General features: G+C 36.0%; 1 protein-coding gene across 1 annotated transcript; it reads left to right on the top strand.

Moving 5' to 3' along the window:
* Positions 1 to 1,598: 1,598 nt before the first annotated feature.
* On the top strand, positions 1,599 to 2,199 carry LOC130458835 (60S ribosomal protein L11). The gene has a single exon (XM_056825760.1). The coding sequence runs from the start codon at positions 1,621 to 1,623 to the stop codon at positions 2,155 to 2,157; it is 537 nt and encodes a 178-aa protein (XP_056681738.1). The 5' UTR covers positions 1,599 to 1,620; the 3' UTR covers positions 2,158 to 2,199.

Genomic DNA, 13,637 nt, shown 5'->3' with positions numbered 1-13,637 from the left:
GCCTCTGAGTTGTTTTAATATTCATTTCTCTAATGAATAGTAATTTAGAGCATATTTTATGTGATTATAAATAGTTTTGATCATTTCACAATACAACTACCTGTTTGTATCATTTGAACACTCATAAATTAAGGAAGGACTTGTATTCTTGTAAATGTGACACAGGTCTCCATATATTGAATAATGATGCCTTAAACAAAGAAACTTCCTGTAATTTTTCAAAGTAATTTTTTTATTACTAGTTATGTATTTCTCTCCATCCTATTCCCCAACTTTTATCCCACTCTTTCTCCTTTCACTCTGTCCCTCCTCAAAAATATTTTGATTCTGACTACCACCTCCTCCAATTCACCATCCCTTCTATCAAACCCGTTTTTCCTATTCCCTTCCTCTCCTACTTTCATATAAAATAGATTTCCATGACCAACTGCATATGTACATTATTGGCTTTTTGAGCCAGTTCTGATGAAAGATTCTGATTCCCCTTCTCCACCTATGTATTCTTCCCCTACATTGTAAAAACGTTCTTTCCTTTTACATTCCTCTCCCCTTTCTCCCAGTGCATGCCTCTTTCTCAACCCTTACTTATTATCTTAAGATATGATCCTATCATATCCAACTCACATCTGTGTCCTCATTCTTAGTATCATTCTTATAATTGCACTAATAATAATTTCTTAGGAGTTACAAGTTATCTTCCCATTTAAGAATTTCAACAGCTTTAACATAAAATCCCCAAGGATTTCTCTTTCCTATTTACCTTTTTATGCCTTTCTTGAGCTTTGTTTGTTTGTCTGTTTATTTTTGTTTTTTTTGTTCTCAGTCTTTTTATACATGAGTCAGAGTCATTCCATTAGAGCACAGCAGTAAAAAGAGATCGGTTAAGTTTCAAATCAAAGATGGGGAGGAGATGAATAGCCCTTAAATTACAATTTGTTCAATAACATGCCATGAAAAAGGAAAAGCATTTGAATATCAAATCTGTATTTCCTTTTGGACCTCTATTTCATTGAATATTCATTTCCCCCTTAGAAAATTATGGTCAGTTTTGCTAGGTAGCCGATTCTTGTTTGTAATCCTGGCTTCTTTACCTTCCAGAAAATCATATTCCAAATTCTTTAGAGATTGTATGTTAATTTATAATTATTTATAAATAATAAAAAGTGATCCAGAGGACGAAAAGGCACCAGCCACATGTGGCTGCCAGCCCCTTTAGCCACCTTCCCCCAACCCCCTAAATCTCAACCCCCATACACCTACTCACTCCAGGATTCCAAGGAAAATAACACCACTTTGTCACTGTACTCCAACTAAGGCTCTTCATGATGTTCATTTCCCGAGCCTCCTTGAAGAGCATTCTGATCTTACTCTAGACAAGAGGCAGGTCTACTGGCTGCCAGGAGTCATGAGACCTTTAGAATAGCTGCATAGAACATGTTCACTTTTTTCCACTTCATTATATTAGGAGGCTTGTTTAAAGATAGACAAAGAGCTTGAATCCACCTTTATTCAGTAAGGACCTGGGGTAGAGGAAGGGGATAGACATACATTGTAGCTTCAATATTTATCTTCAACTTTTTCCTTTTAAAATTCATAGGTTGGCTCTTCCGGTTCACCACCATGGCGCAAGATCAGGGTGAAAAGGAAAATCCCATGCGGGAACTGCGCATCCGAAAGCTATGCCTCAACATTTGTGTTGGGGAGAGTGGAGACAGGCTGACTCGGGCAGCCAAAGTGTTGGAGCAGCTCACAGGCCAAACTCCAGTGTTCTCCAAAGCTCGTTACACCGTCAGGTCTTTTGGAATCAGGAGAAATGAGAAGATTGCTGTTCACTGTACAGTCCGAGGGGCCAAAGCCGAAGAGATTCTGGAGAAGGGCCTGAAGGTGCGAGAATATGAGTTAAGGAAAAATAATTTCTCAGATACTGGTAACTTTGGCTTTGGGATCCAAGAGCATATCGATCTGGGCATTAAATACGACCCAAGCATTGGCATCTATGGCTTGGACTTCTATGTGGTGCTGGGCAGACCCGGGTTCAGCATTGCAGACAAGAAGCGCAGGACAGGCTGTATTGGAGCCAAACACAGAATTGGCAAAGAGGAAGCCATGCGCTGGTTCCAGCAGAAGTATGATGGCATCATCCTTCCTGGCAAATAAAGACCTGTTTTCTATTAAAAGATCAATAAAATGATCACTGAAGTTTAAAAAAAAAAATTCATAGGTTGTCTTGGGGTGCCAAAAAGGTGTCCATTTTCCACATCAAGTCTTTGTACTCTTTAATGTTCAACCTGATAAATGTTGCACTATTCTGATTATAGTGCCTTGATATTTGAATTGTTTCTTTCTGACTATTTGTGATATTTTTTCCTTAACCTGGGAGCTCAGGAAGCTGGCCATAATATTCCATGGAGTTGTACTTAGAGGATCTCGTTCAGGTGATAATTGGTGCATTCTTTTGTTGTCTATTTTACCCACTGGTTCTAAAATATCAGAGCATTTTTCTTAATATTTCCATGAAAGATGATGCCTATGCTCTTTTTTATCATGCCTTTCAGAGAGTCCAATAATTTTTAAATTTTCTCTCTCTCTATTTTGAAGATCAGTTTTTATAATGAGATCTCACATTTTCCTATATATTCAATTCTTTTGATTTTTTTTTGTTGATTCTTGATGTCTGAGACTTTTTAAAAAAACTCTTACCTTCTGTCTTATAAGCAATACTGTGAATTGGTTCTAAGGCAGAAGAGTGGTAAGGACTAGTGATAAGGGGTTAAGTGATTTGCCTAGGGTCACACAACTAGGAAGTGTCTGAGGCTAAATTTTAACTCATAACCTCCTGTATATGAGGCTGGTTTTTAATCCACTGAGCCACCTAGCTGTCCCTCATAGAGTCTTTAGATTCCTCTTACCCAATTCTAATTTTAAAGACAGTGTTTTTTTAAATTAGTTTTTTTATACCATTTCCCATAGTTATGAAGGCAGATCACTTACTTTTCAAATTTATCAATGAATAAAAATACAACTAAAAACATGGTGGATATTGGGATCATTATCTCAAAAGATAAGCTATTATTTTATGTATGCATTTGTCCAGTTTTCCCTTTTAAAAAAAGTTTTGAAATCCAAGTTCTTTCCCTTCTTTTGATCCTCTCTCCCTGACGTCTTTATTCTGCTCACTTCTCTTTTCATAGTTTTGTAAGGGTTAAAAATTAAAGGTAGTATTAAATGTATAAAAATGTGGCCACCAAAAATATATTACTCAAATCAGGATGACTTTTTATAATAGTTTATTGACAAAAGGAGAAAGAGTGAAAGTAAGGAAATGAGAGAGAGAGAGAGAGAGAGAGAGAGAGAGAGAGAGAGAGAGAGAGAGAGAGAGAGAGAGTGTAGATTATTACTCCAGTCCAGTCTGAACCAGGTATACTATATGAATACTATATTCTTTTATATATATATATGAATACTATATTCTTTGACATTTATATGGCGGTTGAAGAATTAGGGGCATTGAGGAATACAGGATACCGCCAATTTTTTATATTAATAGGTAATGTCATTTTTGTACTCCTCAGCACTGTGTTTAGAGATGCTAACATACAAAAATTAATTGAAGCTGCAGTTCAGAAAAATACTAAAAAAATTGAGGATAAAATGCAAGCTCAATTAGAAGATCTAAAATGTTTCTTACAGGATCAATTGGCAAACATCCACCCTACCAGAAACAGACCTGTTTCAGAACCTTTGAATGAGGAAATTTCCTTCCCTGAAATAGAGATGGAAAACACCTTCCCTATAGCTCTGTTAACAGACTGCTTCTCTCGTGTAGTGCAAATTTTAAATGAATTTAATCCCCAAAACCCTTCTCCTGCAATCCCAGTTTCTCATGTTCCCTCTCCTACAGAAAACCAAATTCCAGCCCAAAGGAGATCTCGTCCTCCTAGAGAAACTCATCCTAGGCAAACTGACCCACAGGTACAAAATTCAACTAGAGGCCTGTTTCCTCTAAGAGAAGTACCTGAAATAGGATGGAATGGGGATGTGGTGACTTTAAGACACTGGATACCATTTACTCCCCAAGAAATAAATGAATTTACATGAAATATCCCCACATATGAACAAGATCCCTTTCTAGTAACAAAAAAGATGGGAGACAAATTTTTTCCAGTATAATGCGTCTTACATGGACATTGAGAACTTGCTACAGGCTTTTTAAACTGAACGTGAGAAAAATAAAATAATTGCTCACGTCAACAAAACCCAGGGGCGAAATGCAGCACATTGGCCATCTCAGGATTCCAAATGGGACTATAATGACTCTGAGGATTATCTACAACTATACCGTTGTAGAGAGGCCATCCTTACGGCAATAAAGGAATGTACAGACAGTACAGATAAGTGGATGAAACTTGAAAAAAATAAGCAATAGGAGGAACAAACACCTTCCAGATTCATGGATAGAATAATCGAGTTTGGGGACAGATATCTGGATTGGGACCTAACTAAAGAGAATAGCTTAAGACAAGTTAGAAGGATCTTTGTCAATAACTCTTGCAAAGTGATTAAGAATTATTTTAGAACACAATGTCCAAGATGGCCAGAGATGGATGTTTGAAGAATTGTGAAAACAGCTATATATGTTTTAAAGGGAAACAAAGAAAAGGAGGAAGAAAATAATGATGACATGGAGGAAATGAAGGAAAAAATGAGATATTTAATAGATAGGATAACTAAATTAGAAAGTGGGAATGATAATGAACCAATAACACTTGCCTCTCTCCAGAAATCTAATTATCAATCCATTACCTGCCACTTCTGTGGGAAGAAGGGCCACAATATGGTACAGTATAGAGCTTTTCTCAAGATTATAGGAAGGAATACACAGTTTAATAACAACTACAGAAGTGATAATTGTAAAAATACATATAATTATGACAATAAAAACCACAACTTTAGAAATGACTATAGGAATAGATATTGGGAAAATGATAACTCACAAATGACTCCAAAACAATATATAAAAAATGGTGCTTGTCTAAAAAATACTTGAGGTGCTAATGCCCCCAGGGGGTCCCCTTCAGGGGGTCTCCTTTCAGGGGGGTGCCCAAGGAACTTCCCAAACACAATGAAGGTGTGTGTGTGTGGGGGGAACAGGAATCAGAGGATACAACCTTTGATTTTCCAGACCCTGATGTCCTACTACCGGTTGTCCCTATCCACTGACCCCCCCATACTAATAAACCCCATGTTACTTTAAAGGTGGGTAACACCTATTATGATTGTCTATTAGACACTGGCGCTTCCTGGTCTGTATTAAAGAGAACACCTCATTTACAATGTTATTCTGTTGGCTCAGAGAATGTAATGGGAGTATCAGGAATAAGCCAAAGAGTTAAAAGACATTCCCCCTAGAATGGTGTTTGTAGGACCCCTAGAGGTACAACATTCCTTCCTTTTGATGCCTGACTCCCCTCTAAATTTGCTGGGGAGGGACCTTCTATGCAAATTCAGAACCACAATAACCTGCTCCCCAGATGGTTCTTTATCATTGGAAGTACCGGAGGAATCTTTAAATTTACTCCCTGTAATTCTCTCAGAGAGTCAGGAGAAAAAAGAGCATCCTACCTTTGCAATACCTGAAGATATACCGGAGTCTCTTTGGGCCACATCTTCTTCTGATGTAGGCTTACTTAAGTCGGCTGTTCCTGTGCAGATGAAAACTAAATCTAGCCCCCCTCCTTCCATTCCTCATTATCCCCTCTCAAAAGAGGCAATAGAGGGAATTACCCCAGTAATTAACTCATTAATTGATTAGGGAATAATAATCCCTTGTAAATCTGAATACAATATGCCCACCCTGCCCGTTAAAAAACCAAAAAGAGGGCCACATGGCAAACATCTCTTTGGATTCGTGCAGCATTTGAGGGCTGTGAACAATCACGTTATAAAGAGACACTCTGTAGTTTCCAATATCAATACTATTATTTCTTCTATTCCTAGCAATTTTTCCTGGAGAAAAATTAAGTATTGAATTAAAAAATGAAAAAGATATCAAGTATTCTGATTATCATAGAATGAACAATGATACAAGATAAAATTTCCTAAAAACTAGAACTATCCAAAATAGACTAACAGTGGGCTTCTATTTTATGGAATTCTTTGATTAAAGCCAGAATGACCATTTATGACTCTTGTTTCAGGAAGTATTCTTATTTATATTAATGCTAAACTTCTTGGCTCTGTAGTCTTCCAACACTAATAGTCAGTGATTCTTTTTTTCCCAATATTCCTTTCACTATATGGTACAATCCAGGTAGAATTCATCTTCCTGGCCTCCATCCTCTGGAGCCCTCAAATTTATTAATGTCCTTCCAAATTTAAGATGTTCAATCTTGCACACATTACATTTGAATGGGGCCCAAGTAGGAAAATTTATAATGAGATGATTGTCTTTCTATTCCTGAACACCCTAGCCCACTTAATGTAGTTTGATAGTAATTAATTATATATATTGGCAGAAATGTTTGTTCCACTATTAGGTTAAACCTAAGGGACTAGGAAGGGAAGAGATAATGAAGAAGATGACAATCATACCTACCTCTGCTGCTGGAAAAATGCCTCTGTTCATCTTGCCCTCTTGGAATCCTCTGCATCCTTCATACTTCTTTTTCATTCTATATCCTTATCCTCCAACTTTATCATGATCAAGTTTTCTTGTATAGACCTTTTTTGAGTTACCATTTATTTTTTAAAATATGTAGCAAATTAATATTTAACATAAAAATATAATATATATTTATGTTATAAATATTCAAAAAGTTATAATAAATATGCTTATTCAAGAGAAACAGATTCTTACATTAGTTATGCCTAAATATTTATGTCTCATTTTCTTTCTTTTTTCTCTCTTCCCCACTCATCCACCATTCCCATGAGGGCAAGTAATATGACATAGGTGGTATGTATATTATAATATAATATATATTTCCCAATTCATCATGTTGTAAAACAAGACATATATTGTTTATACTAGAGAAAAATTAATGAAGGAAATAAAGTGAAGAATGGTATATTTTAGTTTGCATTGGACTCTCTCTGTTCCTTTTATGGCAATGGATTTCCCTTTTTGTTATGAGTCCCTTGGAGCTGTCCAAGGGACTTTGTTGTTAAAAGTTGTCATTCACAGATGATTGCTGTCATTACTGTATACAATGTTTTCCTGGTTCTACTTACTTCATTTTGCATCACCTGTAAATCTTTCCACCTTTGTTTTTAGTGACTATTTTGTTTGTAATTTCTTATGGCACAATAGTATTCCATTACAATCATATGCCACAACTTGTCTAGCCATTCCCCAATTGATGCATATCCAATCAGTTTTCAGTTCTTTGCCGCAACAAAAGGCATTGTTATAATTATTTCATAACATATAATTCCTTTTCCTTTTTCCTTGACAACCATAGGAAATAAACCCAATGTTGTTATTGCTGGGTCAAAGGGTATTTGTAATTTTATACTTCTTTGAGTATAATTTCAGTGTGCTCTTCAAAATGGTTGGATCAGTTCACAGTTCCACCAGCAAAGTTATAGTGTCCCTATTTTGCCATATGCTCTCTGATATTTATCATTTTGTCCTCTCATCATTTTACCCGGTCTTATAGTGTGAGATGGTATCTCAGAGTTGTTTTAATTTACATTTCTCTAATCAATAATGATTTGGAGCATCTTTTCATATAAGTATATACAGCTTTGATTTCTTCAAATGAGCTGTTTTTTCATATCTTTTGATCATGTATCAACTGGGAAATGACTCATATTCTTATATACTTGACAAAGTTCTCTATGTATATTTGATAAGAGACCTCTATTTGATAAACTATTTATAAAATGTCTTCCCAACTTATTGTTTTCCTTATAATCTAGGCTATATTAGTTTTATTTCCATCAAAACTTCAATTTAATATATTCAGAATTGTCCATTTCATAACTCACAGCACTTTCTACCTCTTATTTATTCATAAATTCTCCTCTTTTCCATAAATTTGATAGATAATATATTTTCTGTTCTTCTAATTTGTTTATAATATCTCCCTTTATGATTAGGTCATATATCCACTTTGATCTTATATTGGTAAATGGTGTAAGATATTGTTCTATACTTAGTTTCTGCCAAAGTTTTTACAGTTTTCCCAACCATTTTTACCAAATAGTGAATTCTTTTTCTAAAAACTTGGAAATTGACCTTTGTCAAACAAAAGGTTGCTATAATTTTTTTTACCACTATTTGTGGTGTGTCCATTGTGTTCCATTAATCTACTTTTTTATTTCTTATCCAGTACTAGATACTATTGACAATTACTGCTTTATAATGTGGTTTGAAATCTGATACTGTTAAATTTCCTTCCTAAATATTTTTTCATCACTTCCTTTGATAGTGTTAATCTTTTTTTTTTTTTTTACTTTTTAAACATTATTTTATTTGGTTATTTAGAAACATTATTCATTGGAAACAAAGATCATCATTATCTTTTCCTCCCCCTGGCCCCCTCCCACCACTTCTCCCATAGCTGGTGCACAATTCCACTGGGTTTCACATGTGTTCTTGGTTTGAACCCATTTCCATGTTGTTGGTATTTGCACTAGAGTGTCCATTTAGAGTTTCTCCTCAGTCATTTCCTCTCAGCCCCTGTAGTCAAGCAGTTGCTTTTCATCGGTATTTTTACCCCCACAGTTTATCCTCTGCTTGTGGATAGTGTTTTTTAGATCCCTGCAGATTGTTCAGAGACATTGCATTGCCACTAATGGAAAAGTCCATCACCTTTGATTGCACCACAATGTATCAGTCTCTGTGTACAATGTTTTCCTGGTTCTGCTCCTTTCGCTCTGCATCACTTCCTGGAGGTTGTTCCAGTCTCTGTGAAATTCCTCCACTTTATTATTCCTTTTAGCATAATAGTATTCCATCACCAACATATACCAAAATTTGTTCAGCCATTCCCCAATTGAAGGGCATCCCCTCATTTTCCAATTTTTGGCCACCACAAAGAGCACAGCTAGGAATATTCTTGTACAAGTCTTTTTCCTTATTATCTCTTTGGGGTACAAACCAAGCAGTGCTATGGCTGGATCAAAGGGCAGACAGTCTTTTAGTGCCATTTGGGCATAGTTCCAAATTGCCCTCCAGAATGGTTGGATCAGTTCACAACTCCACCAGCAATGAATTAATGTCCCTACTTTGCCGCATCCCGTACAGCATTCATTACTTTCCATAGCTGTCATGTTAACAATCTGCTAGGTGTGAGGTGATACCTCAGAGTTGTTTTGATTTGCATCTCTCTGATTATAAGAGATGTAGAGCACCTTTTCATGTGCTTATTAATAGTTTTGATTTCTTTGGCTGAGAACTGCCTGTTCATGTCCCTTGCCCATTTATCAATAGGAGATGGCTTGATTTTTTGTACAATTGATTTAGTTCTTTGTAAATTTGAGTAATTAAACCTTTGTCAGAGGTTTTTATGAATGTTGCTTCCCAATTTGTTGCTTTCCTTCTGATTTTAGTTATATTGGTTTTGTTTGCACAAAAGCTTTTTAATTTGATATAGTCGAAATTATTTATTTTATATTTTGTGACTCTTTCTAAGTCTTGCTTGGTTTTAAAGTCTTTCCCTTCCCAAAGGTCTGACATGTATACTATTCTGTGTTTACCTAATTTACTTATAGTTTCCTTCTTTATGTTCATGTCAGTCACCCAATTTGAATTTATCTTGCTGTAGGGTGTGAGGTGTTGATCTAATCCTAATCTCTCCCACACTGTCTTCCAGTTTTCCCAGCAGTTTAATCTTTTTTTTAACCAAATGAATCTTAAAACTATTTTTCTAATCTACTAAATTTTTTTTTGTAATTTAATTGTGATGGCATTGAATAATAAAATACTGTGGGATTTATTCTTAATAGTCTTTAGTTAAGATAGTTAGACAGTGTAAGCATAGATAATTAAACATAGTGGATAAAAGTCAGATGCTACTCCTCCCCTTTTTTCCTTTCCCAACAACTTCCCCTTTTTGTTAATAAATTCATTTTATTTATATGTGATTCTTCCCTTTTGTATAAACCTTTTCCCTCTCCTAAAATCACAATAACAGTTTGGAAGAGTTAGCTAGGTTAAGAAACCTTAGTTTATATAGAAAAACAGTTAAGTTTTATATAGGGAAAATCAGTTAGACTGGAAGATTCCACCTAGAACTCAGCAAGAGGAACATTCCAAGGGGGAAGGCAGTGGAACTCTGTAACTCTAACTGAGCTGGGAGATTCATTTAATTTTTAAATAACATTCTGCTGTATGGTCTAAGTGGCTGTATTGGATTTTTCTCTTTCATTAATTGTATATAAACAAGGAGATCACAGTGGGTTATATCTACACAAATTCCGCTGTATATACATGAATAACAATGAATGTAAGCATGTCCGGGGCCTTGTTAATGGATTTTTTGGTGGTATTGTGGGAGTGGGTTCTGCACATCCCATATATTGTATCCATTCCTTTCCCCAAAGTATGTTATATGGTTCTGGACTGTCACTGGATGAAATCATGCATGGAAATGACTGTAAAAACTGTCTTATCCCACATCCCCATACTATATATTTGTCTCTGTGTTGTGTATAAGTGTAGAGTAGTGTTATTTGTTATTGAAAACTGGTTTAAAGGCACCCTGGTTTGGTTAACTAAGGACTCTGAGCTTAAACAAATGGCCACACTCACGAGGCAACATCTGAACTAGGTAGAACTGTATATAAACGATAAAAAGTTAATGAACACTGGATATGGTTGTTGGCAAAAGAAAATAATGATATAACTGGAAATCTAAATAGATTACAGAAGGAAGAACCTGAAGGGATGGTAACTTTTTTCTCATTACGAGATCTCCAAGTAGTTTCATGGGATGAGATATTCCAGGTAAAATCCCATAAGAGGTTAACACCTGAAGACTTGGAATCTATAAAAAATAAGTGAATACCTACCTTTGTGGATGAACCTAGGAAGGTAATTAAAGAAATTTAATGGTTTTGATTTAAAATCTAAATTAATTGATCACCAGGGAAAAATCCCAAATAAAATACCCAAGTCAGTCTGGAAATTTATTGAAAATTTTCATTAATATAGAGGGAAGGATTTAAAGAGAAAGAGGGAAGAGGGTATAGGATTTCTCCCGCCTGGCCTGTGCCAAGGGGGAGTTCAAGATCTCCATCTCTAGGCCTCAGAATAAGATTAAAAGCTTCTAAGAGGATAAACTTTGGAAAGTAAAGGAGGGAAATCAGCCAGAAACTCACCACCAAACTGGAAAATAGCTGTAGCCATGCCAAGATGCTGAAAGGCCCAGCACAATGCCACCAGCCACCTCTCTGCCATCAAAGTGTACTGGAGAGAGGAAGTGATGTGAAATATATAGACCTTTTACTCTTGTGTCCTCTCCTTTCAATGTTCATGTCTACCAATCACATCTTAAGCTTTTCTCCAGGATTGCTCATTCTTTAGTTCTCATCTTCTTTCATTAGATTAAATCTTTTGAGTTATTTCACATTTCTTTGTTAAATTCATCTTTTGTTAATTACTTAACCTTTTTGTGATTAATTTACCCTTTATAGTTACTTAAGACCTTTTTGTAGTAAGATCTAAAATAGACTTAGCTTAAAGTTCTAGCTTCACTATAAAGTAAGAACTAAGTACCTTCATTGTTCAATCAGGAGATTACAACTTTATTTTCACCATAAAGGAAGATCTAAGTAGGGTGGAGTAATTTAAAGTTCACACTATTGATCTCTTTGACCCGGATTACAATGATTTTATCCTGTTAATGAAAGAGCTTTTAACAAAAAGAGAAAGAAATAAGTTCATAGAGGAAACTAGGCAGGATCCCTTCTTAACACCATGGCCAGAACATTATAATGACACTGACATGAACAGAAAAGTTCAGATGACAGGATGAAGGAAGCTAGGTAGGCAATTTTAGAGGTTATTTGTAAACAAACTAAGAGTTCAAATGTATGATCCAAATTTGAAGGGATAAAACAAAAAGCCACTGAAACACCAACATCATTCCTTAATGGAATCATTGTAGCTTCCAAGACATACCTCAACATGAATGTTCTTGAAGAGGGAAAAACAGCACATATAAAAAAAGATCTTTGTGAAAAATGCTATACCTAACATAAGATTATTCTTCAAAAACAGTTCTCCTGATTGGGAGGAGATGCAACTGGAAGATGTTAGAAAAAAGGCTACATACTTAAGCACAGATAGTGAGGATAAATATGAGGAGAGAGATGCACTGATAGATCTTAAAAGAAAATTAAAGGAAGCAGAAGGAAAAGCTAGAGAAAGTGCGATTAAAGAGGTTAAGGCAGTGGCTGCATTAAGATCGATGAAACCTAATAACAATAATTATAAGCCTAGGCATAGAGATCAGATCCCCAACATTGTTTCCTCTGAAATAAAATTGGGTATTTTGTAAAGGAATGTATATACAGAGGTCAGTTTTCCAGACAATTGAACTGGTATGGAGGATTTAATAGCCAAAATAATTAAAACACCAATAATAACTGGAATAAAAACAATAATGGCTGGAATGATAGTAACTACTCAAGAACAAATAATCATTTTAGAGTGTAATTTAGTTACTCTCTCTGGTTTACCAGTAGCTCCTATTACTTCCATTATATCAACAACTCTACAATTCATAGGAAGACTTTGCAAAACTGATTTACAAGCTCCAGTATCAACCAAAAGATCATAATCTGATTACCTATAGTGGCAGATACCTATAGTTCTGTACTGTTTGGAGGTTGAAATGTTTCTAATACTGGGGCAAGCACAGTAACATCAGTTCAAAGAGCAGTCATTTCCTGTCCATTCAAGTTTACATCTGCTTGAACTCCATGATATTCCCAGGATTTTGCATCTTTAATTCCATCACAGGAATTACCTTCACCACAGATTCAACAGGCTGCTGTCTGCTCTGGACCCTCCCATAATATTTGAGCCACTTCCCACCCCCAACCCCAGCACCTTACCTTAATCAGGGGAGGGAGGAAGCACTCCCATTGGGGTAGGCGAAGTGAGGAATGTTTTCAGGTATATGGGGAGGGGGAAAGGAATAGCTCCACCCTGAGTCCACCTGGCTTTCTAGTAACAACATCTGGCAGGTGATGGCAGGTGTACCCATAGAGAGGGCTCTGCATTCCCTTTTGGGCACACATGGGTTCACCATCACTGACCGAGTTATAAGGGAAAGTCAGTGCAAAAAGCACAGCGATCATAAATTAGTGTGTGGGAGAAACCAAGAGAATTATGATTTGGGAGGAATGTAAAGTGCTAGAGGAGGAGTAACAGTCAATATTGCTGGAAAGAGTTGAGAGTGAGGTTGGCAAGAGTTGTCCACAGAGGACTTTACAATTCAAACCATAAGCTAATGGGAGCATCCCATGTTCTCCTTCAAACCTGTCTGTCCTATTCTTAACATTGGGAAAGGCTGACATCTCCCACAACCACAGGTCCAGGTCCACTTGGATTCACTATGTTATGGGTCCTTTCCCAGAAATCTTCACTAAGGAATTTGATCCAGAGATGAATTGACTTGGAAAAT

Source organism: Monodelphis domestica, chromosome 4, assembly GCF_027887165.1.
Source record: "Monodelphis domestica isolate mMonDom1 chromosome 4, mMonDom1.pri, whole genome shotgun sequence".
Taxonomy (NCBI): domain Eukaryota; kingdom Metazoa; phylum Chordata; class Mammalia; order Didelphimorphia; family Didelphidae; genus Monodelphis; species Monodelphis domestica.
This window is presented reverse-complemented; position numbering and strand designations above follow the sequence as displayed.

Coding starts and splice junctions, on each gene's coding strand:
- LOC130458835 (XM_056825760.1), top strand. CDS start 1,621: ATGGCGCAAGATCAGGGTGAAAAGGAAAATCCCATGCGGGAACTGCGC.